Raw genomic sequence first — 25312 nt, forward strand, 5'->3', positions numbered from 1 at the left:
GACCATGCCGACACGGCACACATGCTCATCGGGGTACATGCTTTTACGTCTTGTATTTTGTAGCACTGCCTCCTCGACAAAAAAACTCTCGAGCCCTTCGTTTTGATGTTTTCCTTTCCCTCATCATCCTGGCTGAAGTGGGCCGCCCCGCCCCGCCCCGCCCCCCCGTCCCAGCCCCCTCACGAATATCAAGCACACTCTCACATGCCAAATCACCCGCAACATGTGTTTAGTCCAACAGAAACGCTCCGTCATGACTGACGCATGGGGAAGAATACTTGACTCGGTGGTGGTGGCCCACCGTCTCAGCCTGATCTTTTCTTTGGTTTACAGAGGAGACTCAATGGGGGGAGGGAGGGGGGGTTGATAGGAGCGAGATGCGCCGACGCGCATACCCAAGAATGAACAAGTGCGAACATCAACCCCATCCCCAAGGGCTGACTGCACCCCGCAGCCTCCGCTCTTCCCACAAAATACAAGAAGAGGGAGTAAGCGATGAAGCGGTGGTGGTGCATGGACAACCACTAAAAGTACACATCGAGGAGAAATCTGAAAAGGGTCAAGGGTGCCTTGATATATATATATATACTTTTTTTTTGTACATCATTGTCCTCCTTGCATCAAGGTGGTCGCCAGAAGGCTGGTCGCGGTAACACAAGACGAGCACGCGAGATGTGAGGAGCTGCCGAATGCACATCCATCGACGAGCAGGCACGCACCCGCACGGGCGCAAGTAGCTCGCGCCGGTCTGTACACACTAGGGAACTGAGCAAACCCATAGGAAGGAACCGCTTCCGTAGTGGATAGGGATGCACCACAACAAGCCCACACCTGAGCGCAGAGCGGCAGAGGCTTACATATACACGCCACGCAGCGAACAATAAAAGAAAAAAGGCCTTTCACACCAGCGACTCGAGCTCGCATCGTGCTCTCCTCAAAGGGTTACGCGGCGGTGACAATCGAAGAGGATGTCGGCTAGAGTAGAGACAGGGTCATTTGGACGCATGCGCACCACATCCGTCATGGCAGGCGTCAAATTCGGTATGACGTACTTCATCAAATACGTTTCCGCCGGTAGTTGCAGCATCGTTGCCGTGTCAGCGCTTCCCTCAACGAGCTGCAAACGACACAAAGAGACAGACTCGCGCAGGATCTGGGAAGCCTCCTCCTCAAAAGCAGAAGCGAACTTCGCCTCCCGCTCGGCCGCCGCCGCTGCCGCAGCAGCAGCGTCGGAGGTGCTGTCAGTCGCCCCGTTCGGGGCTTCGTCGGCTGGTGTGCCAGATAGAGATGCTACACCCGCCTGACTCCCCAATGCGGTGTCAGGCGCGGGCGGCGATGCCGTCTCTTCGCGAGCGACCGTCACAGAATTTGGAATGAGCAACGCCTCTAATCGCGCAGGAGCCGTAGTCGAAGCAGCGGGCGCGATACGCGCCCACACTTCCTCCGCAAGAGCTACAAGAGATGGAACCGACGCTGGTGTGCACCGAACCATGGTGCCGCTGTCACGAGGGTGTGGGGTATGTGCTGAGAGGGAGGAAACCGGATTGAGAAGTAGCGGGGAATGCGGCGCCGCAGCGCTGCTCCAGTAGAGCGGTGCCAGTCGCATCAACGCCACCGGCAGCTTTGCTGCCACCAACGCCGAACCACACTCGTCGGCACATGCGCAGCTCTCCACCGTATGTTTTGCCACTCCAGCCGTCTTTGCCCTCGCGCACTCGCGTGCTTCTTGCTCTCGTTCCGCGCACCAGCTCTCTTTCACCTCTTCCGTGTTAAGCAAGGGTGCCGGCATTACGTGAATTTGTGCGGTGCGGGTTGTTGGCGGCCCCTCCATTGTGGCTATGGCAGCGTCGGTGCCGTCCGACGACGCCCCTCGCACTGTGTGAGCATCGTCGCCAAAGCCCCCACCATCCGTAAAACCGTCAAGGGTACTTGGGGGAACGATTACTCGCTCACTGCGGACACCCAGCGCCGGCGTTGTAGTGACGGCACTGAGCCACGCCAGAAGTGACTTCGACGGGGGTGCAGTGGTGTCGTGATGATCCATGTACCACTGCAGCTGTGCATCATACGGAACGGCATGCAATGAAGCGTGAAGAGCCGCAAGTGCTGACTCTGTCGACCCGATCGCAGCAGCACCATGTGCAGAGGACGCCACGCCATCCAACAACGTCGATGGCGACATTTGACTCTCAGCCACGTCCAGCGTTGTCTGCAGCGCATCCATCGTGACGCGTAAAGCAGCGGGGTCAGCCTGGATTTCGAATACATGATCTACGAAGAGAGACTCATCTACAGGCGCCATCACGGTCTCCGCGTCGTCCACGCCGGCCGCACTTGCCATCGACACGCCCCAAAGATTTTCCCCATCGCTGCCAGTGCCAGCACCAACCGTGCCGCGGCCGGGCGTCGGACCGCGGCTACAGCAATGAGCCCACTCCAGTGCCGCCAGCTCCTCCTCCCCCATCTCAGCAATGTCTGGCAAAGGGAAGTCCGCGTCGATGGGGGCTGGCAGCTCCTCGTCTTCGTTGCCGTCGTCCTCGCCAGCGTGATCGTTAGCGCGCGCTAGAAGCGGTGCCAGAGCACGCTGGCGGCGAAGCTCACCATCCTCGAGTTCGTTCTCGTTTGTGCGAAAGCACAAAACGGCCTGCGCGAGCGTCTGTGGGAAATTTTTGAGGACGTAGCCTTGGCATCGACAGTCCGGCTGACGCAGACGCCACCGAAACATGAAGGCGAGCGCGCAGTCTAGGTAGGCGGAACCGTCGTCGGAGGGATCAATTGCAAAGAGAGAGTTCGTGTCGTCACCGGTCTCAGGAGATTCGCCATCGGTGCCCTCCTCCTCCTCTTCCTCCTCCTCGGCGTCGCCGTCTTTAACTTCCCGTGACGCATCAGCCGTACGATCGCTCGTCTCCTCCTCCTCGTCCCCATCCTCGCTCTCCTCCTCCCCCTCTTCGGCACTGTCCTCGTCGCTCTCGTCGCCCTTGCCGGCATGACCACCCTTGCCGTCATAGCCATCATCGCCTTCACTGGTCTCGCTCTCTTGTGGTGTAGGCGGCGGACGCGGCAGCCGCCCCTCGTTGGACACCTTAAGCGCCAGCACCTTCAGGCCAAGGAGATACTCCTGACGAAGTGCCGCGATGCACCGCAACTCCTGCTGGTCAACGTCGCGTGCAAACGTGCGGCCACGGCGACGGGCGGCGAAGCGCGGCATACCTGACGAAGGCGTGGTCGCCACACCATGGGTGGCGGCAGCGGTGGCAGAGACAGGGGACAGCAGCTCACGATCATCTTGCAATTCGGCTTGCATTTCCTCATCCTGCGCATCGAGCTGCTCCAGCCAGTTATTGCCCTCTTCGCCGTCGTCTGCATCCCCCTCCTCTAGCTCCTCATCGATTCCAATGCCACCTTCCTCGTCGTCGTCGTCAACGTCGTTATCGGCGGCGCCACGAATATACGCTTCGTTTACAACCAGCTTGATTGGTCGAAGAAGTCGCTGATGATGCTGCTGTGCCGCATCCTCCTCATCCTCCTCCTCCTCGTCGTCCTCGCTGCTCTGCTCCCCGTCGTCATTCCTGGCATCTTTTTTGGCGGTGGCCGGCCGAAGAAAGATCGACATCAACGACGCCTCGTCGCTGGCCCCGCCATCCTCAGAAGCAGTCCCCTGCGTGACCGACTCTCCGTCACTACTACCGCTGTCGTCGTCCTTGCCGCGCTCCTGCCTCTCCTCTTGTTCTTGACGGCGCTGCTGCTCCTTGGCGAGACGTTGAGCGACCTTCTCCTGAGCTGCCTGACGCACGAGTCGAGCCTGCACCCTGTCCCGACGACGCTGGAGGCGTCGTATAAGAAGGCCCCGCAGCGCGGCGCGCACGTCCGCCACGTGCGCCTTGTAGTCCAGAACAATGCTTTTGCGCGACACGCACGGCGCACGGCGGCGCTGCGCCACCAAAGCGGCGACAGACCCCGCCCCGCTCAGTGGCGGCCCGGTGATCAGGGCGCGAACCGGCTTAAACGCCTCCGCATGCGCAGCGCGGAACTGGGCGCACGTGAGATCAAGGGCTGCAAGGAATCCATCGAGAGCCACCCACTCCTCCTCAGCGTGCACCGTCAGCGCGGTGGTGGTCTCCGCCTCGATGTCAGACAGCACCAAGGCGTTCAACAGGGTGCCCCCGCCGCCCCAGCAGGGCTCGTTGCCAAATGCAGCGAAAAGGTCTTCAGCACTGGTTGGCGGCGGCAGCTCCAGCTGATCGAGGCGCACCAAGTCCACTGCAAGAGCGGTGGACCCAGAGGGGGGCACTGCGACGGCTGGCTGCACGGACCCACCGAGGCGCGCCTGCACAGCCTGCAGCAGCTGCCGCTGAGTGGTATGACCCTGGTCGACAGCAAACATGTAACGCTCATCCAACACGTCATAGGCACTGCCGACCTTATAAAGAACGGCGGCTAGGTCTTGAACATGGATCATGGGAATCCGGTTTACACCGGCACCATACTGCAGCAAAGCCTGGTGATGCCATGCGCTGCGCAGCAGCCCGAGGAGCATGTCTGACCCTTCACCGGCACCGTACGGGAGGCCTGCGAAGATGACGTAGGTGTGCAAGGTCTCGGTGTTGGAGCGCTTCACAAGTTGCTCCAGTGAGTGCCAATGCTGAAAGCGCGGGTGCGGCACACGCTGCGCATAGGCGTCGTCGGTGAAGACTCGGTCTGGTACGAGCTCGCGAATCTCCATCTCGTCCTCGCCGGGGGCCGGCTCGCGAAGAGAGAAAGGAAGGCGCTGCTCTAGCTCCGCGCGACGTGATGCACGGCGCGCTTCCCTTTCCGCCAGAGCAGCCGCACCCCCTCCACCGAGGCCATCCCCGTCGTCGTCTTCTTCGTCCTCCGCGTCTAGGAGCTCCTCCAGGAAGGCCTCTCTCTCCTCCTCGCGCTCTTTCCTCTGCGTGGCACGCGCGCGCGCGCGCTCCGACGTCAGCGTGTACGCCCACGTTACGGCTGATGACACCAGCACAAACGTCTTCTCAACATCGTAGTGCGTCCCGGCAAGAATACGGATGGCACACATCGCCTCATACGTGTCATCCTGGAGGACAGCGATGATGACGTCGTTGGCGAGCAGACGCTCTCGGAACTCCTCTGTGTTGTCGTTGTGCTTTGGAACAATACCGCTCACGCAAAGTCGAATATCTGCTGGCAATGAGTTCCGCTCTTCCGCAGATAAGCCCGCCGCCCCCGGTGGCGATGTGGGCGACTCCGTCACATCCGCATCGGACGTCACCCGCTTCTCACCTTTTGCGTACGATCCCGATGTGAATGCGACACGAGGGTCGCTGACCGTAGCCTTGGATGACGTTTCGAGGGTGTCCCATATGTCCTTCATCCGAGACCACAGACGTTCACTTGAGGTGGCATCCAACGCCTCACGCGCTGTCGCCGCAGCTTTCCCGTCACTGGATGTGCGAGTGATCTCCACCTCATACTCGTACGACCGGTAGAAGGCCTTGACAACATGGAGACCAACGTACGAGTCGCCGTTCAGCACCAACACTTTCTTCATTCTAGGCGTGTGCAGCTGTTGATCTAATAGCTGAGAGACAAGTGAAGAGACACAAAAGAGCATGCAGAAGTGTCTCACGTGTGTGTGTGTGTGTGTGTGTGTGCAAGGTGGGGAGGGGGGAGGGGGGGACGCGCGGTGGTTGGTTGATGATCGCAAGTCAAGAACAATATAACGGAGGGGAAGGAGTGGGCGCAATCGGGGTAGTGAGAAAGAGAGGAACTGGCAAAGTCAAGCACGATGATCGATAGACGTTGGAGTGTCCTCCGGGTGTGTGGACGCGTGGGTGCAAAAACGGCTGGGCCTACGCGCGATGCGCAGTAGAATCAGTGTAGGGCATGAGCAGGGATAAGAAAGACGGTGAGGGTGCGCAGTCCCTCCACCTCCCTCCCCCGATTCTTCGCCCTCCTGCCTCTACTGTGTCGACACGGAGAACATCTCGCACGACTCCAGAGCGGCCTATACGATTAAAGAAGCCCTTCGTTGACGTAGGTGGTCGATTATGTGGTGCTCTACAGGCGCGCTTCTCTATTTCGCCTCTTTCCTCTTCTCTAGTGGCCTCTTCGCCTGCTACAACCGAGGACGATCAGCGCCAAGCACAAGCAACACCCCCGACTGGATACTCAGGCGCCACAGACGGATAGAGAAACACACACTCCGGTACATCACGCAAATGTATTCAGTCAGGTAACACAAAAATACACGGGCAAACACAGCCTTCCTACTCTGTCGATGTCAGGCCCCCACCACCACCACCAAACCACAACGCGCCTCTGACGGGTGGGATGTGAGTGCTCCAGAAACAAATGGATAAAAGGAAGCTAGAGTGCCCCTCCCCCCCCCCCCACACACACACACACACACACAATTTTTTTTCTCTGCACGTGTACAAATGGGAGAGGGGGGAAGAGAGAGTGCACAGCTGTGTGTACGCGGGCAGTAGACATGCACTACCACTGCCACTACACCCATGCAGCTGTGCATCAAGGCGTCGATGCCGGGTGTGTCGTACCTCTGCTCGCCATAAATACATCCATTGTTGAAAAGTAGCGAAAGGAAAAAAAGAGGGAGGCAAAATCTCATACACGTACGTCACGCACCTCCCCATGATGGAATGGCAAAAAAAAAAACGAACAACAACATGCGCGCCTTGGAGCCACTCAAAAACGAAGAGAGGAGGAGGTGAGAAGAAAAAGGAGGGGTAAACAGCACAGGTGGAGACTTTTGCCAAATCCACGTAGAAGAAGATCAACAACAGCAAAGTGTCGTGTGTGTGTGAGTGTGTGTGTGTGCGTGTGTGTGCGTGTGTGTAGGGAGGGGGGGATGCAAACGGTGCGACAGTGGGCAGCCGATCAAACTAGTGATTATGAGAACGGGGTGAAGCGATGAGAACAAATATGTAGTATCGAAGAGATGTACGGGTTTTTTTTTGGGGGGGGGGGGGGGTCAGAAAGGAGAGCGAAAGAAGGTCTCATCGTTGAGAAAAGTGTGCGCACATCCTTGGCAGCGCTACTTCCTTGTGAAAAGCCTCTCCGAGTGCTGCTTCACGCCAATTCTCTCGGTACTCTTGTTGTGGTTACCGCCACCGCCGCCGGCCGCCCCAGATGTGCGACCCTCCGCGGATCGCTTTTCACTTGAGGACATGGATGCTGGCGCAGCACCGCTGTTGGCCGCATTGTTTCCAGTTTTGCTGATCGGTGCCGCGGCGGGCCTCGCAGCTGCGGGGGTTTTGTGGAGCGTCTTTGACGAAGGCGGCGGTGCAGCCGCAGCGCCTCCATGACTCTTCTCTGCTGACCCGCGTGCTACTTCCCTTGCAGCGCCGGCCACTGGTGTTATACCCCCAGTCGCTGGTGATGGGGCTGTTGCCGCGCTCTTCTCACCTCTCTTCCGCGTCACTTCCCCACCCGTCATCTGGCCAATATCGCTGGCGTCCACCGGCACGTACGCTTCCCCGCCGTCCTTCTGCAACTCTTCCGCGTCTAGCATATCAGAGGTGAGCTGCACCAGCAACATTTCTGGGTTCCACGCGACGTCCTCGTCTAGTTCCCGTGCCAGAGAGCTCGTGAGGCACGACATGTCGTACTCGTTGCGCATCATCCGCAACAACTTGTTCCAGCTGTTCGTTACGTCGAGCTCGTCGAGACATGGAAGCGCGGCATAGTAGCCCGTCGGTGAATCAGAAATATGCTCCGCGAGCTTCTGCTGCTGCTGCTGCGCACGCTCCGCCTGCTCGCGGGAGATCTGCTTCATATCGGTGATGCCGTCGCTGACGACCTTCACATTTTTGTCGAGCTCCCTGTCGGTGGGACGAAGCGTGCTTGTGGGCTTCCCTACGCCGAACAAACTCGAAGCCTCCTCCCGCCGACTGCGGCGGCCATGAAGAGCGCCGCGCTTAGACGACGAGTTGACGCCGTCTGCGGTGATGAGAGCCCCAACGCCATCGACGTTCGACTTCCCGTTGGAGTCTTTGCTCACCGGCGCGCACCCTTCAGGTGGAGACGCGTTGGTGGACGGAGCCCCCGACATGTTGCCCTGATTGCTCGACCTCTGAGGAGACTTCTGCGAAGATGCGGAAGGGCTGGGAGCCGGTATATCGATCTGCCGTGCGAAGAGAATGCCTTTGAGCCAAGCGTGGGCTTCCCTGATGTGGGTGATACCGTGCTAGTTGTCTGCGACTTGAAGGACGGGGCGGCAGCTGCGCTTTTTGATGCCGCCTTGGCCAGTGAATGTCATGGAGTGCCGTACTACATAAAACGCGAGAGAACGTGTATCTTGGGAGGAAGAAGCGGGGAGAGGTGATTAAGGGGTAGGTGCAGCTACAGAGTGTGTGGGGGAGGAGGGAAGGGAGGGGGGGGGGTGTAACAGCGCAGGTAGTGTCACCCACCAATGTGTGCGTGTGTAATATATAGAGCCCCTTATGCTGAGAAATGTTCGGTTGGTGAACGGACCCCGAGTGACTCCTTGAGTGAAAGCCAAGATATGCCGCTGCACGAGGATATGGTCGAGGGTGCAGTGCAACAGGTTATCCCTATATATATATATATTGTGTGTGTGTGTCAGTGAGGTAGGGGGGTATCCCGCGATGATCTCCTCTAAAACAAAAAAGGGGAAAATCAGCACCAAAAAATATAATATATATATATATATGAAAACACTGGCAGTGAAGAAATGCAGAAGACTCGAGCAACACAAACGGACGGGCAGACGGACGGTGGGCTCAGCCAAGACACAGATGTCTGCTCAGCCAGCTACCACAAGTGATACGACGAAGATATAGAAAAAAGAGAGAACAAAGTGAGGGAAACCACATCAGTTTAGAGAAAAGGAGTTAGACAAGAGGAGATCGAACGACCCTCATGACCGTTAGCATACCCGCACACCCACATACTTACAAGGAAGTGAAGATTTGGGGGAGAGGGGGGGGAAAGGAGGGAGGGGAGAGGAGTAACACAAACATGAAAGTCCCCTTGATGCGATGCGTAATATATATATACATCAAATGACATCCGGTCGTTTCTTAGGAGACGCTCGCTGGGTTTGTGTGTGGGTGTGCATTCCTCTTGCATGTTGCTGGTTACTGGTTTTGAAGATATTTCTTACGACGCATTGATCCATCGTCACCCTACCCTACTCAAACACACGCGCATCACCATTCTATCACTGCCTCCCTGACTGTGTGTCTGTGTGGGTGTGAGGAGTGAAAGAAGGGAAGAGGAGGAGGGAAAGGTAAAGGCGCACACAAGTGCATCCACGCACTCGCCCGCATACTGCAGAAAGAGTATGGAGAGAACTGGGGGGTGAAGGGGGGGGCGGAGAGGGCATCACCCGCTCATCCTAATAGCACTTTCGCACACACACACACACACACACACCGCGTGACGGATACAAAGCACCCCGGAGACTACATGACCAAAACCCCAGCACCCGCGAGCCTGTGTTGAGACATCAAGGAGAAGAGCATGTGAGAGTCAAAGGTGACACAGCCAAAAAAAAAGAAGAGAGGGCAGCGGTGCTCTTGAAGACGTGCCCGTGTGTGGTACGAAAAAAACTCCACACACACACACACACACACCTCATCGCTACTCACCACGCTTTCGCTTCACAGCCGTCGCCTTTACAGACTTGGGAGCGCTACTAAAGTTGACCGCAGCACCACTTACACCGTTCTCATGATCCTTCTTCACCGTCACAGACACAACGTGCTCGCCGCGCAGCAGAATGAGTCCCAGTTGGCGCTTTGATGAGACACCCTCCTCCACCATCTTCTTCGACTGCGGCCGCTCCTCCACGACGTCACCGAGGACGACGTTCATGTGCTTGTCGAAGACGAGCAGTTTGCCGGTGAGACTACGACCATCATCAAGCAAAACGCACAACACCTTGTTAATGTTGTGCAGCATCGTATATTTACCCATCTTTCCTTCGGGTGTGCTTCACCGTGTGTGTGTGTGTGTGTGTGACGTGTGTGGGATGTGTGTGGGATGTGTGTTTTGCCTGGCAGCGCTTCTTTATGCGTTCACAACTGCAGCAAGGGAGTGTGTGATCATCGATTGGTGAGTCCGTATGGACATATCCAAGCAAGCGAGAGGGGGGGAGACACATCAAAACCATTCACAATGTGCGCAAACGCACACAAACACGCACACATAGACCACAGCAAATGTGATGTGGACAAACGAAAAAAACAATCAAACAAGGAGAGGACATGGAGGCAGTGATGTGCGTTGATGACACGCCGTGGAAAAGCGAAAACGAGGCGCTGTTGTTTGTTGCGTGTCACATGAGAGCGAAAAAGCAAACGCGCGTGTGCGCATGTGGCGCCCTCTTCCCTTTCGCATCTCCGCCCTTACGGGACATCCATGCCATAAAACAGAACACCATTGCTTCGAATGTGACATCGCACGAGAGGTGTGGCGAGAAACACGACGGCGCGTGTGAATCTGCAGTGACGCATGTTCTGTTGCAGCGGAAGCAAAAAAAAAAAAGAAAACAGAGACGGGAGGGAAGAGATAGGGACCGTCGGCTACGCCGCATATTCGCATATTTTCTTTTTTTTTGTCATCGTCGTCGTCGTCGTCGTTCAATGCCTGTGATGGCTTAATGGGCTTAACGCGGTTAAATGCAGGGAGAAAAATGGGGAAAGAAATCAAAGAGAGTTAACGGTGCGTGCTTACGTGTGTGTGCGTGTGTGTGTGTGTGTGTGTTTGTTGTGTGCCTTTGAAAAGAAAAAGTGAGGTGTGCCTGGGGCTAGAGACGGTGAGAAGATCGACAGCGCTGCACCGGCAGCCATCACGGCACTGCACCATGAAAACCGGCATCAACGCAAACGCAACAATGATAGATGATGATAGATGTGCAACAGGGAGGGAGGGAAGAGGTGGAAGCTAAGGAAGCCCAACAGTAACGGAGCACACACACACATACACACACACGCACACACAGAAGAGGAGAAAAAGGTGGGGGAACACATACACGAGCATTGCAGACACACGGGATGGGGGAGGAGGGGGGAGACAACGAAGAGCATGCGCGCCACTAAAAGACACACATGCACACGTACACTGCTGAATAGTCGAGAGGGTCCACAGACAAACAAACAAACGAGATGGTAATCTCATGAAGTGCTACACGCATGTTAAAGGAGCTCAAACGCGTGCGCAGAGAGAGAGAAAGAGAGAGAGACGAGCGCCTGTGCACCATAAAAGCTACATGCACAACAAGCACACGTAGTGCAATGCGGACCAGTGAGAGTAGAAGGTAAAGGATCGACAGCCCTTCGTCATTGAGACGCGTCCCCAATCCGATCCCTAACTTGGCAAGCTCAAGCGCAAGCGCAAGCGCACGCACCCCCCTTTCACTTCTTGCGCTTCAACTTTTGCTTCTCGCGCCGCATGCGTCCCATCAATTGCCGGTCGAGGTACTTGTGCTTCTTTTTCCCCTGGCCCTTCACCGCTTGTGAGCGCATCAGTTTGCGCACGCTGAGGTTGCTGGCCTTCTCCCGCGCCCGAGGATCGGCCTTGCCCTTGTCAATCAAACCGCGGAGCATGCGCTGCGCCTTCCTCCGCTTGCGGCCCATCGCCTCCATCACCTTACGGCTCGGTCGTGCGTTCAGCTCCTGGAAGCGGCGACGCTGCTCCTCAATCTCCTCCGCAGTTACTGGAAGCACGACACGGCAGTTGCGCTGCTCATCCTTCACGAACCAGTCGGGCAGGTCGTCGTCGTCGTTGAAGACGTAGCGGTTGACAGAGGCGTCGAGGATGTCGCGGCGCGCCTTGGGGTCGAGCATCCTCTGCGCAATCGCCAGCGTGCGAGCGCGGATGTCGGGATCTGTCATGGCAATCGGAATCTCTTCAAACTCAGTGTCCTCCTTTCCCTTTGAATTCTTTTTACCGCCCTTTGTGTTATTCTTGTTTCGCTTGTTCTGCTTACGCAGCTCCTTGTTGTCGTGCAACGTTTGCTTCCGCTGTTGCCGCACAAGCTCCTGGGTGGTGGCCTTGCCTATGTCAGGGATCAGCTTGCGCTTGCGGCGCGAGTCCTCACGGCCGCGGCTGATCTCGTAGTCGTTGAGGTCGACATCGCTCAGCTCCTCGGAGAGCTCACTAACAGATGCGTCACTGTCGTCGGTGTCTGCGTCATCGAAGCGCGTGCGTATGCGCTTGCGCTTGTCCGGGTCCTCCATCTCTGTCGACGCGGTCATAGTAATGCGCTCCTCCTCCAGGGCACGCTGACGCTTCTTGGCCTTGGCGCGGTCGTGATCTTTGGGCTTTGGAAAAGTCTCGTTCAGAACCTTCTCGATATTCAGTTGGTGGCGCTGCCACTTGCTGCTCTTGCCCGCCTCTTCGAGCTGCGATGCGTCCTTCTCCGCCTTGAGACGTTTCTTCTTGGCCGCCGGCGTCTCGTCCTCCACTTCTGCGTCGTCTCCGTCCTCGTCATCCTCCAGCCCTGCCTCGTACAGTGTCACACGCGTGGAGCGCTGCGCGGGAACGTAGTTGCCGTAGTTGTCAACATCCATGAAGTACTCCTCGCCCTCAACGAGCTGCTTCGAGTGCGGCATGCCGTCGTTGTCGCCTTCACCCTCACCCTCAGATCCGTCGGCGTCCTTTTTGTCCCCAAGGTCCCAGTCGTCCTGGGCAGCGAGGTTTACCGACATGACCGGGTTCAGGGGGTCGTTGCCGCGGTCCTCCGACTCCGCCAGCGTGGTGTCCATGATGTGGGCCAACTCCTTCTCCGGGATGAGCCTGAGCTGCTCCACAGTGAAATGGTCGAGTTCGTCCGTCTCGACGTCCTCGCCTCCCGCACCGGCGTCGCCCTTCTCATCAAACGTATCGGTGTTCGCGCCTTTATAGTCGAACCCATCTGCCTCCGTCATGTGTTCAGCGCTCATGTTGGGGTCGTAGTTGATGAGGCCTTTGATCTGCTTCAACTTTCGATCAACCACTTTCTTTTGTTTCTTCTTCAACTCCTTCGCCTTCTTTTTGCGAATCTCGAGCAGCTCGCGCGCAATCTGCGTGACGCCCTCGGGGCTGTCGAAGTCGAAGTGGTAGTCGTGATTTCCCTTGCCGTCATCACCCTCGTCGTGGTCGTCGCTGCCGGCGCCGCCGGCCATGCTATCCACATCGCTATCGCCCACATCGTCCGCCTGGGCGCTACGCACCTGCTCGCGCAGCAGCTGCTCGCGCCACCGCAGCATGCGCCGAAGGTCGGCTTCGCCCACCTGCTGAAGGTCACCACAGAGATACACCAGCTCCTTCTTGGAGCTCTTCGACTTTAGATACTCCTTGTCCGCATCGTCGCTGAAGCGCAGCTCGTGGTGCGCCTTGAGGAATCCCTTCGGATCATCGGCGCGGAGGAAGTCCGAGAAGGACGCCACATGGTGCGAGACGGTCGCAAACTCATCGTACCCTGTCGGCACATTGGACTTGGGGGTGACAAGCATGCCAGAGGCCGAAACCACCTTTTCATGGCCCACCTCGGCGAAGACCCTCTGCGGGTTGAAGAAAGCGGGGTCGATACTCTTGGGTGCCTTGAAACCGGCGCAGACCACAAAAATCTCTGCAGACTCCATACGAGACGCCTGCGGCTTCGTCGCCTCGACCTTCTCGAAGAGCTGCTTAAACACCCAGAGGAGATTGTGGAAGTCCGGCGAGCGGAACACCTTCGTCACAAACCAGCCATTCGCCTTCAACATCGAGCATGCCATCTTGGCCGAAGCTAAAACTAGCGCATTCTGATCAAAAAGATCGCGTGACCACACACCACCGACATTTGGCGCGCCATCGTGGATGACACAGTCCACAGGCTCCTTCTTCAGGTATGTGACGATCATCTTGCGGGTTTTGTCGTCGGTGATGTCACCTACGAACGTCTTGACGCCGCGGATCGGCGCGATCGGGACAAGATCAACACCGACGATCTTCGAGCCTACCGCCATGTGCTGCGCCGCCACCTGGCACCAACCACCAGGTGCTGCGCACAGATCCACGAGGACGCGCGACTTGGCAAGGAAGTCATACTTGCGGTTTAGTTGGATGAGCTTGTAGGCGGAACGGGCGCGGTACCCCTGGTCCTTGGCCAGCCGGTAGTACGCGTCGAGCCGGGTCTTGGCCTTCTTCTTGGACTTGACACCCATTGTTCTTTGGATAATGGCACGGCTGTGTCACGACCGAAGAAAATGGCGGAGGAGCGGAGAAGAGGGGATCGCTATGATGTAAGCGACAATATTCACTCAGCACAACCTCAGGGACTCTGAACACTCTGTACGTTGACGTGTAAAGGGGGTGGGGGAGAGGGAAAGAGGAGGAGGAGGAGGAGGAGAGGGAGAGGGAGAATAGAAGAGAACACTTTGTGAAGACGCGAGAGCTCCCCTGTCAGTACTTTGTCGTTTGGTGTTTATTTTTCCTCTGCCTGTTTTTTTTCGTGTGTGTATTTTGCTTATCTGGATAAGGGGGTAGAAGAAAAAAAAGGGGGAGCGGGTGGTGGTGTTGGTACGGCTCCCTCGGTGCGCACAGGCGTCGTGACTGCGTGTCTGAGCAATCACGGCTGGTGGGGGGAAAAAGCGAACAAATACACGAGAGGGTTCACCGAAAAGACAGAGAAAAACGGGAGGGGGAAAGAGGAAGAGTAGGGAGGGGGATGCAAACGTCTAGGAAAGTGAAGGAGACGCAGGAAGACCCACGTGCGTACGTCGCATCACGGTGCTGCTCAGAGACTAGTGCGCAGCAGAGAGCAGACACACGAGCAGAAGAAGTATATATATATATATGTATATGCAATGGGTGTGTCAGAGGCACCGTCTTCTTGCATGAGTGGATGTGAACACCGCTTGAAAGGCGAGGCGGGAGGCAGAGATTGTTTCTGGCTTTCTTCGGCAGAAAAAAAAAGTTTAAGGTCAGGAGAGAAGAAAAAAAAAGAAAACTGGGAAAGAGTGGGAATCCACATCTACACACACACAGACCGACACGACATCATGATCCATTCGGGGAGAAAAAAAAAGATTGTTTTCAATATATTTCCCACACCCCACCCACCCACCCCCCTCCCTTCATCGAACTAAAACGGAACATCACCGCAACAGACGCAGCTAGAAGAGGGGTAGAGACGAGGAAAGTACTAGATGACGACACATGACAGCGAGAGAGCGACCAAGAAAAAAAAACACGAGGACGACGGGCCATCCGAAACGTGCCGGATGCGTAGTGAAAAAGAAGACGCACATATGGCAACCACGTGTCAGTGAAGACACATGAGTGAGGGAGGAAGTCGGGGTCACACATCGGTCAACGCCCCCCTCCCTCCCCTTTGCAGACCACCTGTGCAACCCAATCCTCTTGTCCCTCTACACCATCACCAGTCCTTGTATTTGCGAGGAGGCCTACATGGTTGCTGCAGCCCCGGTGCACACCACTCGTCAAGACGCGGGGTGGGAAAAAAACACTGAATATGTTAAAGATACCGTTCTCGGTGGTCAACCTCAATCGCGTATTGGATGCTGTCGCCAGATGCAGTAAGCGTCGGCGATGAGCAGGTCGAGCCATCGCATCGCCGCCTCCAGAGATGACTCCACTGGCGCCGGTGTGCTTGCAGACTTGGGGATAGGCTCACACCTGTCTTCCCTATCTGGAGACAGCGGCGGCGGCCGTCTCGCAGTCGCGTACTGGGGAAATAGCGCCTTGAATGGGTGCTTGAGTATGCTCATCACGACATCGATCCCTGGAGCAGCAGTGGGGGACGTGCACAAAGCTACGCCGGAGGCAGTTGAAGCACCGCCCCCCTCATGTAGTGAGGAGCTCGAGCCAAAGACGGGCAACACCGTAGCAAGCGCCGCCGCTGCCCACCTACCGCTAGGCGCTGATGCTGCAGCCGGGGTGGAAGTACCAGAGGAAGGACTCATCAAGTGGGGTCGCAGATTGCGCAGCAAAGCACAACACACGCACACGTGGAAGTACATGATCGCCTCGTCACTCGCCGAGGACCTTTGCGCTGCCATGGTGGAGGCCAACGAAACAGGCATCGTGGGAGCACCGTTAGCTACTGATGCCGCCATTGGCGCACGATCCCCACCGATGCCAATCGACAAGTAGCAGTCCCACAAACGCAGCAAAAGCGTCAGCGGCAACTCACGTGCCAGTAGGCAGTGGAACCATTGGAAGCAACCGTCCATCACAGTCAAGCCGTACTCATCCAAGAGAGCCATTAGAGGGGGGTCGACAGCCCGCACGAGAGACTCAAGACGACGCACGTTGCGTAATATGCCTGGCTGACCCGGCATAAAGTTGTCTTGAAGCAGCGACAACACACGGCCGGCGCACCAGTACGTGTCGCCCTCGATCTGCGTCAAGTAACTCTCTGGCAGCTGTGCGAGCACCGCGTCCAGTGCGGCGGGTGTGTCAGACAATATGTCTAGGTCCGCCTCAGAGAGGTAGAGGGAAAGTGCAGCAGATGCAGCCGCCCCAGTAGCAGGCTCACTGAGCGCCGACACCCCCGACAGTGTCGATGGGACTGCAGAAGAGCGGCATGTCTGTCCTTCTGGGGAAGCGAGAGACGACACCAACAGACGCATCACGGCGCGCGTGTCTCTGTCAGAAATCGTGCTGCCTAGCCCTTTGCCCTTCGCCGAGGCGCCGGCATCATCACGGTCGTCCCCTGCTCCTCCGTTTTCACTGTCGCAGCACGACACCGCCACCGACCCTTTTTGGACCTGAGCAGCATGCGCCATCGACGGGGAGTGCAACGCGCACGTGCACGCCACGGCATGCTCTGACTCCCGCGCGAACTGCCGCAGAGCGTCTGTGAGGAAGACTTGATAGAAGACGGCAACCACGTCATCCATGCCCTGCACATAGCCGACGGCAGGGTGCCGTTGTGACCAAAGAAACAAACAACGCGCCATGCCCGCGAGGGAGCGGTGGGCGTGAAATATGGGAGACTGATGACGCGGCAAGTCCAGCAGCATCTGGTGGAGTATGGCGTGCTCGTGTGATGATAAAGACTCCCCCGCAGGCGTGGTCGATGTGCCGCCGCTGAGCGTCATACCAAGGGGGCGGATCGGCGATGGCCTGGTGTTGACGGACCAAGAAACTGGTAGCGAATCGCGAGAGCCGTCTCCTCCGCCAGCACCGCCAGCACCCTCGTGCCAACGATATGAGGACGAGAGTGGCGGCGATGTGGGCAGCGACTTACTCAACGACAGCATCTTCAGAGCACTGCAGTACTGCCGTGTGTAGCCCTCGTACTGGCGTCGCTTACGCTGGAGCTCCGCTTTCTGGCGCGCGACAGCGGCAGGCGCATATTCGCTCAACAACCGCCACACCACCGCTCGCAGCAACGCTGGTCGGCAGCCACCCCACGCAACAGACCGGAGAGAGTTGGGCTCATCGCACGAAGCGCCCAGCTTGATGGTGACGCCAAGGCCGCCCTCTATGAAGATGCCATTGAGAGTCCCCGCTACGGCTGCACCAGCTGTTGGTACTGGCAGTGGTACACATTCGGATGGAACCTCCAGGGGGGTTGGTGACTTCTTCTCTGCAGCACAGTCAACGCTGCGGCTCGCCGTCGTCGCACCCCTTGACTCTACCGCCGCCTGGGGGACGGAGATTTGAGCGCCCGCTCTGCTGGAGTCCGTCATCGGGTTGGCAACACTGAGATGACTCTTCGGGTGAAAGCGAACCTCGCCATCGCTATTGTTGACGCCACAGGCACCGTTGGCGGCGGCACAGGTGAGTGGTCTCGATATTTGCAGTTGCTGCGTTCCGTGAGACACGGCCGTCTCCTCTGGGGAGAAAATCGCCGGCAAATCGAGACTGCGTTGGTCGGAGCTGCGTTTCTCTAAACTTGCGGGCATCGCAACACGACGCGGGTCCAAGTTAGCACCAGTGCTGCGGCCACCGCCGCCTGTGTCACCACCGCTGCTGCTGATCAATCCCATTGGACACTGACCTCCGTAGGCTGAGTCACTTGTTGAGAGTGTCGGGGTGCTGGCACTCATGTTCCGGGTGCAGTGCAGTGCTGTGAGCGTCCCACTCGCTGGCTCCGCTGACAGGTCCTCTGTGTAGGCCTGCTGCAGCAAACTCTGCGGTGGCAGCACACGGAGAAGTGGCAGTGCCTGTAGAAGAGACGAAAGCCTGGACTCCTGCTCTGCAGTGTGACGTCGCTCCGTCTCCATCACCAAGACAGAGGCATTCTCGCGACGAGCTTGGCTCATTCTGCGGATGTCCTTTACATCTTTGCTCCAAAGCTGGGCATGCGGCGCCCCAGCTGTTGGCGGCAGCTCCTCCTCAGCTGATACTGCTTCCACTCGCCCCCCCTCCGGATGCCCAGCAAGAAAGCTCGCGACACTGGCAACCTCGCGCACCACCTCTACTCGCACCTCTCCATCCTCGCTGTACCGAAGCAGCCGGCGCAGCAACGCACCGGCCGAGAGATACGCTGTTCCTGGTGGAACGCGACGCACACGGCCCGGTCCGCGAAGACGGCGAACACAAAAAGGAAGAACACCCACGTTTTTTTCTCCCTCCATATTTGCAATGGATGTAAAAGTAGTGCAGTCACGCGACGGGAGCGCCGCAGAACCAAATCGGTGTTGTGTTGAAGAAGTCGATGGTATTGAGTGAGGCGGAGGCAGCTGTGATGCACCGCGATACGACAGTAATCCGTCTGGGGCCGGCAATACCCCTGTCATTGCAGCTGGTGATGCGACTGCCTATTATCTCACCGTGTGAGGGTCGATGAAACAAAAGATAAAGCGCGGAGTGTGAAGAACGCGAGCTGCGCACAAACGTCTAGGCGCGAGAACGCCTCATGCAACAACATGCCCTAACCAATCCACAAAAAAAAAAAAAAACACTGATAATGAAGGTGCCTGAGTGAAAGGATGTGATGTGATGTGATGAGCTGAACAAGACTGAGTCAAAACAAATGCGGCAAACAGGGGGGTGGCGGCGATGCACCAACTGTGAAAGCATGTGTATACGTATGTATATAACGTGACCTGGGCGCCCTCAAGGGAAATAAGAGTAAAGAGTTGTTGTTTGGAGGGGGGGTGGAAGGGGGGTCCCCGCCACAGCCCACATGTTCATCAACGAACTTGCAAGGCACAAAAGTGCAAGAAAATACAGGCGCACCAAACACATTACAGAGTCACACAGGAGACTGGTGAGTGTATTTGTGCAGGTCGCACGTTGTCACAGTGACTCCTCCCTCCCCCAGCGCCGATCAGCTTCTTGCACCGCTGAACGGGCTCACGACTCCAGGCCGAGATGACCTTGTTGCTCTTCTGGTTGAATAAACGCGTTTTGATGACCATGGATGCTCACACGCCCCCTCTTCACCCCTTTCAAATTTCTTTTTGTTTCATTTCTACTTTCTTCACGTACTCAAGACTCCCTTTGGTGCATACACACACACACACACACACACACACACAGACACACACGCACACATCGCGAAAGAAGTGTGATTCGTGAAAGAGCCTGCAAGTCACTTACAAACGCACTTCAACTCTCCTCGGCGCATCATCACTCTAATCATCACATCACTCGCTCTCCGCTCCGCCACTCCCCCTTTTTTCCTCTCTGCATACCTGCCTCTGGCGGCCCCTATTTACAGAATAGCGCAAGAAGCCTTCTGTCGCCATGCGCCGACTCGATCACGTCCAAGCCAACGCAAATGCACGGCTAGCCGCCCCTCTCTGTACACACACGTTTTCATGCTGACGAATAGATGTTTACAACGACACCTCGCTTGTATTTTTTTTTCTACACCATGACTCAGCCGCGGTCGGCTGGTGCAAGGTCTCCCCCCTCCCCCTTCCCCTCCCCCCGCCATCGAATCAGGGCCACACACCTGTTTCTCTTTTTTTTTTGTGCTGTTGTTTCCGTGTCATGCGTTTATCTGTACCACACACGCTGCCCGATCGGCTCCGGGGCAGGCCGAGTCCAGCGTCCCTGCTCGTGGACAATAGCTCTTGGGACTGTCGTGTGGGGTGCCAGGGAGCCAACAAATTGCATCCCAAAATGTGCGCAAAGGGGAGGTCGGTGAGTTTCACGCCAGAGCCCTCTCAGACCCTGTGCTCTCTCAGTAATGTTAGGTCTCTCCCCCAGCTGCTTCAGGCCGCTGCATCCCCATAAAGGTAAGGTGGTGAGTGTCTTTACATTGGGAATGGTAGAGCTTGATAGTGTGTATATATGTATATATATATGTTCGGGGGTGTTGTCGCCATGCTTCCAGGATCTGCACTTCATCGATTTACTCAATTGGATGCAGGAAGCGCCACATACTGGGCACGCATGACCACTTTGAGGTTGGTGTATGTGTGTGTGTGTGTGTGACTTGCTCATCTGTTACTTGTGCTCGTCTAAACCCCTCGATGCCTTGTTTGGTTATGATGCACCAATGCACGATATGTCACCTGAGCGCTCACATGCTCAAGCGCCATGGGGCCCGGTTCAGGGCAAACTCTTCTGCCTGGTGGACTGGATGTCCGTATCCACCACCCTCCGTCAGTACCGTGTGTTGGAAGAGGAGGGGGGGGTATCTGGGATGGTCTTCCCACATGCGCGGTGCCAAGTCAGACGTTGTCATGAAACTGTGATATCAGGGCCATCCCGCCCCCTCCTGCCCCACAACGTCTCCGACAGCAGTGTCGGTGCGTCAGGCGGAGAGGGAGGGAGGGAGGGGGGGGCATGAATAGACATGTGTGTGCGCACACACAGCTCAAAAAAAAAAAAGCATGCAGCGCTGGTCTTCCTGAGGCGGCGTGGGGAAGAGAGCCGGGATCGATAATCTGCGAGGAGAAGCCCTCGCAGCACTGACGAGATGTGCAAGAGGACATCCGTACGTGCCATGATCATTGTGCCAAGGGAAGCGTTGTGGTCAGCCTCAAGGGACCTGCAAATCGTTCGTAGCATAGAGGACACCAACACCGGGTCTAGCCTCTCTCCAGAGCAAACAAACGTACAAAAAAAAACAGGTGCAGGTGGAGGGGAGGCGCTAGCAGAAGAAGGGTTGGGGAGGGGGGTAAGTAAGTAAGCGAGTGTGCGAGTGAGTGAATGAGTGACCCCACACTGCCAGCAACAGAAAAAATGAATAACACACCATCTACACACACACACACACTTCTGTCACTGCACGTCTAGCGAAAGAAGAGGGAAAAATCTGTAGTTGCGGTGTTGTTCAGCACCAGAAAAAAAAAACGACACGTACACGTCCCAAAGTCACACACGCAAAAGTCTAGGCACTATGCGCAAACAAATGTAAAAATGAAAATCGCTTGAAGTGCACCGAATCGATAACACAAGAGAAAGACCGCATTGCCATGAGCACGGAGAGCATCGGGCAGGGCACCGTTTTTTTCAAAAAGAGCGCGAGGACGAAGAAGCGACAAGCACCTGCCCGATTGATTTTGTGATGTCTTTCTCGACCGTACCTTCGACATCACGGGGAGGGAGGAGAGGCTCTTCCCTCCCCCCCCCCCCCCCCGCACGGACCTTCATGGCCACCAACACAAAGCGCGCCTATGGCTCCTCGCCATCGTAAGAGTAGTAGGCCTTGTTGTGCATGATGAGCTGGTTGCCTACAAAGTAGAAGCTGTCACTTGCCGTCTCGAATGGGCTGGCGATGATGGACGCCTCCCACTCAGGGCTCAAGCGAGGCATATCATAAATGGCCTCCCACGTATTCGTCGAGCGTGGAATGCAGAAGCCAAACTCGAAGTCGAAAGACTTGATCAACGTATTACGAAAGTAGTGCCGCTCAATCATCCGGAGCTTCGGTACTGGCTGATCACCGTTGACACCAAAAACTAGCTTCGCACCAACGGCGGTCTTGCGCAAAAACGACGGGGCAAAGTGGTAACGAATGGTGCGGGTGGCGGCGGCCTCCTCCTCCGACATTTGCGCTACGCGTGCTAAAGTATTGTTCACATTTCCATCCAAAGAGCCACTGGGAGCCTCGCCGATCTGGAACAACACTTTGTTCTGCTCGATATCACGAATGGTGAACTGATAAAACTCGACCCCGTATGTGTTGGCTGTGAGTGGACACAGGAACCGCTCCGTGGGGGCCGTAAAGGTCAGCACCTGCTCGGGTGTCACGGATGACAAGCTCATGGTGATGGGGGAGGGAGGGGGGGGGGGACGAGGAGAGAAGTAGAGGTAGAGGGGGAAGGGGGCAGAGGAGAGGAGAGTACTCGTTAAGTATCACTAGCAACTAATACGATGAGTAAACGTGAAAAACAAAAAAGGGGGGGGGCGCTACGCCTATGTGAAGGGTTAGTGGCGCAGATAATCTGGCAGGGAGGAGGAGGAGGAGGAGGAGGAGGAGGAGGGGAGGGGCAATACAGCGAAGCAGCACAAGAGTTCAGCAAACGTCAGAGCTCCTTGGCAAGCTAATAATGTGGCGAGTGAAATGGGGGATCCCTGTTGATGATAGAGGCCGCTAATGCTTGGTAGGATGTGAAGAATGTAAATGCTGCGAACAAATGTGTACAAACCAAGAAGAAAGGATAGAGCAGAATAGAAGAGCAAAGGTGTGCACCAGGCGTGCGAAGAGAGAGTGGGGAAGGGGGGAAGAAGGGTGATGGTGAAGGCGGGGGAAGGGGGGGGGTGAAAGTGGGCTTCGTTTATTATTGTTTTTTCTTTGTCGTTGTTGAGCCCTTTTGAAAAAGGGGAGGGAGGGGGAGAGAGGGGGAGGGGGGGCGCCCCCTCCCAATAAAAAAAAAATTTGGGTGAAAGCCTCTCCCTGTTCATACATCTGCTATGACCTCTTCCTCCTCCATCACGGCCACACTGTTAGCAGCACCCGTGGGGTGATACAGAGTTGCGTCTGTTCCGTGGTGCATGTGACCGTGCCTTCCATTGCAATGCACCATCGGGGGATACGTGGGGATCGCATGCTGCGCGTCTTGGGTAAGCATGAACTGCTCTTGCGAACCGTGACCACGGTCGAAGAGAAAAGAAGTGGTTGCGTTGTGCACCATCATCCGTTGTAGCTCTGCCAACTTTCTCTGCTCGCGCGCCAACCGACGCTCCACCTCGGCCACCTCTTGGTCGTATCGTGCTGACTCGAGCATCAGCTCACGCTGCCGATGCTGTAGGGCGGTCAGACGGTTCTCTCGCTCTGTATGGAAGCGGTATGCCTCCATCCTCCACCTGTAGTTCTCCTCGTCAAGAATGGTCTCCAGCTCATCGGCACGGATGACGGCGCTGTGTGTAGCCAACCCAGACACGGGTGGCGAGGCGCCGTTATGTGGAACAGAGGATACCGCGTGAGGGCGATACGTCCTCTGTTGCCGTGGCAGATGCTGCGGTGTAGACAAACCGCAACTCGCTTCTTCGCTCAAATTGCTGCGGTGCTCATCGTAACGAGAATGATTGAGACCAGCTGACGGTGCGGCGCTTGGATCACGGTAATCCATCATCGGCCCTGGCCGCGACGGAGGTGGCGGGGGTGGATGCGAGGCATTTGAATTGTGTAACCGCGGCGGTAATGGCAGCGGTGGGGACGCCACCTCATAGGACCCTTGCCGCCGATAGTCAGACGGCGACACGGACGGTCGAGTCGGTAACTTCTGCAACCGTTGCGACGACCGCGGATACGCGTACGAAAGAACGGATGCCGGTGTAAATCCGTGCATGGGAGAAGACGAGGGCTTCGCGGGCATTTGAGGTCTCGGGCTCTCGGCACCGACACCCATGCCACTGGACCAGGCCCCGGATGGCAGGGAAGATAGCGTGGTGGCGGAGGCCCATAGGGGCAGGCTGCTATCGTTCAGCATCGCAGAATTGTGTTGCTGCTGCTTTTGCTGCTGCTGCTGCTGCTGCTGTGGCACAGTAGCTGCCACGTACGCAATGTCGTCACTTGTGGTGACCTGGCATTGACCCCCTCTTGTAGCGGGTGGGGTTGGGTTAACAAGACGATCAGGTGACGGTGCTCGGCGAGTCGACGCTGAGGCAATGGACGCCATCGATGCAGTAAGAGATCTGGCACCCCTCCCTCCCCCCTTAGGGGGGCTGCCGACTGGTCCGGGGTTGCCTTGCCACAGCCCTTGAGGAGGGGGAGTGGCGACCTCGGTAAATGGACGCAGCGATGACGCGTTCGCTGTAGCGTCACGTCCATTACAGGCACCGAGCCCGTCGTGACCTCGTCCATCCTCAACGGTTCTAAAAAAATCGATCACATCGTTACTGCGCAGTCCTACAGCGGCACCAACAACGTTCGGCGTAAAAGACCGCCCATGAACGAAGAGCTGCTGCTCCTCTGGTGGTACATGACTGATGCGCGCGAGATGGACACGCAACTGTTTGCCAGAAAGCCGCTGCACGTCGCCTTCGAAAATCAGGTTGTAAATGACACCAGCGGCAACGTTCCGGACACGCAGGGAGGTACGCGGGCGTGGGGAGTGATGACCCTGCTCGCGTGACCGCGAAGGTGATGCGTAGCGCATGGCTAATGTGGAATCAACAGGAGGTCTGAAGTATGTGGTCGTAACCACGACAAAACGCAAAATCTGCTGTTCTACGTGATCATTACAGAGGCTCGACTACCCCCCCCCTCCCCCTCAACCCACCCGTGTTCAAGAATGCGTTGCGCCGGATATCACGACAAGGACGCAATAAAGCGTATGGCCGGTAAGGCAGAGGAGGAGGGAGGGGGGGGGGGGAAGAAGACGATGGTGACGATGTTGTTAATTCTCGCGTTGTGTCTGCTCCAAGAATACACCAGTGTTTTTTTTTCGTATTTGCGCAGTTGTTGTTCCTGAGGACGGAATGCAGTGACAAAAGCAAACGCAAAACACCAGCAAAAAAAAGGGGTTTTGTATGCGTATATACATGTGTATGTGTGTGTGTGTGTGCACGGTTGAGAGAAAAAGAAACCGGGAGGAGGGAAGGGGAGAAAGGGTGAGTAGTTAAATATGAACCAAGGGGTGGTGGTAGCTGCGTCAATCGGCGGGCGGAAGAACAGGAAAGGCGCACACACGTGGGCCGAAGCTCCACTGATCAATGCCGATGTCGAGCAAGCAAGGAGGGAGGGGGAGAGGGGGGGGGAGGGGGGGGGCAGTGGCGGAAAGAGGCGAGCACCTGCTGCTGGCGCCGCGTCACGCCCATTCCGGTATGTGGGGGAAAAGTGCAATTACACACACACACATATATATAGACAGGAGTCACAATGCAGAATCCTGGAGGTGTACAGATGGCATACACGCCACGATCCCGACTCTATGGGGGGGGGGGGGATGAGAAAAAAAAAGTGAGCCTGTCGGCCCATAGCATTGTT

At 56.7% G+C, this 25312-nt stretch overlaps 6 protein-coding genes across 6 annotated transcripts; all 6 read right to left on the reverse strand.

Moving 5' to 3' along the window:
• Positions 1-934: 934 nt before the first annotated feature.
• JKF63_03374 (uncharacterized protein) lies at positions 935-5608 on the reverse strand (the record flags this gene model as incomplete). Its single annotated transcript, XM_067899378.1, has 1 exon — positions 935-5608. The coding sequence occupies one exon, from the start codon at positions 5606-5608 to the stop codon at positions 935-937; it is 4674 nt and encodes a 1557-aa protein (XP_067756168.1).
• A 4013-nt stretch (positions 5609-9621) lies between these two features.
• On the reverse strand, positions 9622-9957 carry JKF63_03376 (uncharacterized protein; the record flags this gene model as incomplete). Its single annotated transcript, XM_067899379.1, has 1 exon — positions 9622-9957. One exon carries the CDS (start codon positions 9955-9957, stop codon positions 9622-9624), a length of 336 nt encoding a protein of 111 aa, XP_067756169.1.
• Positions 9958-11396: 1439 nt separating this feature from the next.
• On the reverse strand, positions 11397-14171 carry JKF63_03377 (uncharacterized protein; the record flags this gene model as incomplete). The annotated part of the gene is made up of 1 exon (XM_067899380.1): positions 11397-14171. The coding sequence occupies one exon, from the start codon at positions 14169-14171 to the stop codon at positions 11397-11399; it is 2775 nt and encodes a 924-aa protein (XP_067756170.1).
• A 1341-nt stretch (positions 14172-15512) lies between these two features.
• JKF63_03378 (uncharacterized protein) lies at positions 15513-18557 on the reverse strand (the record flags this gene model as incomplete). The annotated part of the gene is made up of 1 exon (XM_067899381.1): positions 15513-18557. The coding sequence occupies one exon, from the start codon at positions 18555-18557 to the stop codon at positions 15513-15515; it is 3045 nt and encodes a 1014-aa protein (XP_067756171.1).
• A 2995-nt stretch (positions 18558-21552) lies between these two features.
• On the reverse strand, positions 21553-22146 carry JKF63_03379 (uncharacterized protein; the record flags this gene model as incomplete). Its single annotated transcript, XM_067899382.1, has 1 exon — positions 21553-22146. One exon carries the CDS (start codon positions 22144-22146, stop codon positions 21553-21555), a length of 594 nt encoding a protein of 197 aa, XP_067756172.1.
• Positions 22147-22781: 635 nt separating this feature from the next.
• On the reverse strand, positions 22782-24482 carry JKF63_03380 (uncharacterized protein; the record flags this gene model as incomplete). The annotated part of the gene is made up of 2 exons (XM_067899383.1): positions 22782-23843; positions 23880-24482. The coding sequence occupies 2 exons, from the start codon at positions 24480-24482 to the stop codon at positions 22782-22784; spliced, it is 1665 nt and encodes a 554-aa protein (XP_067756173.1).
• Positions 24483-25312: the final 830 nt, after the last annotated feature.

Source organism: Porcisia hertigi, chromosome 27 (genome assembly GCF_017918235.1).
Source record: "Porcisia hertigi strain C119 chromosome 27, whole genome shotgun sequence".
Lineage (NCBI taxonomy): Eukaryota > Euglenozoa > Kinetoplastea > Trypanosomatida > Trypanosomatidae > Porcisia > Porcisia hertigi.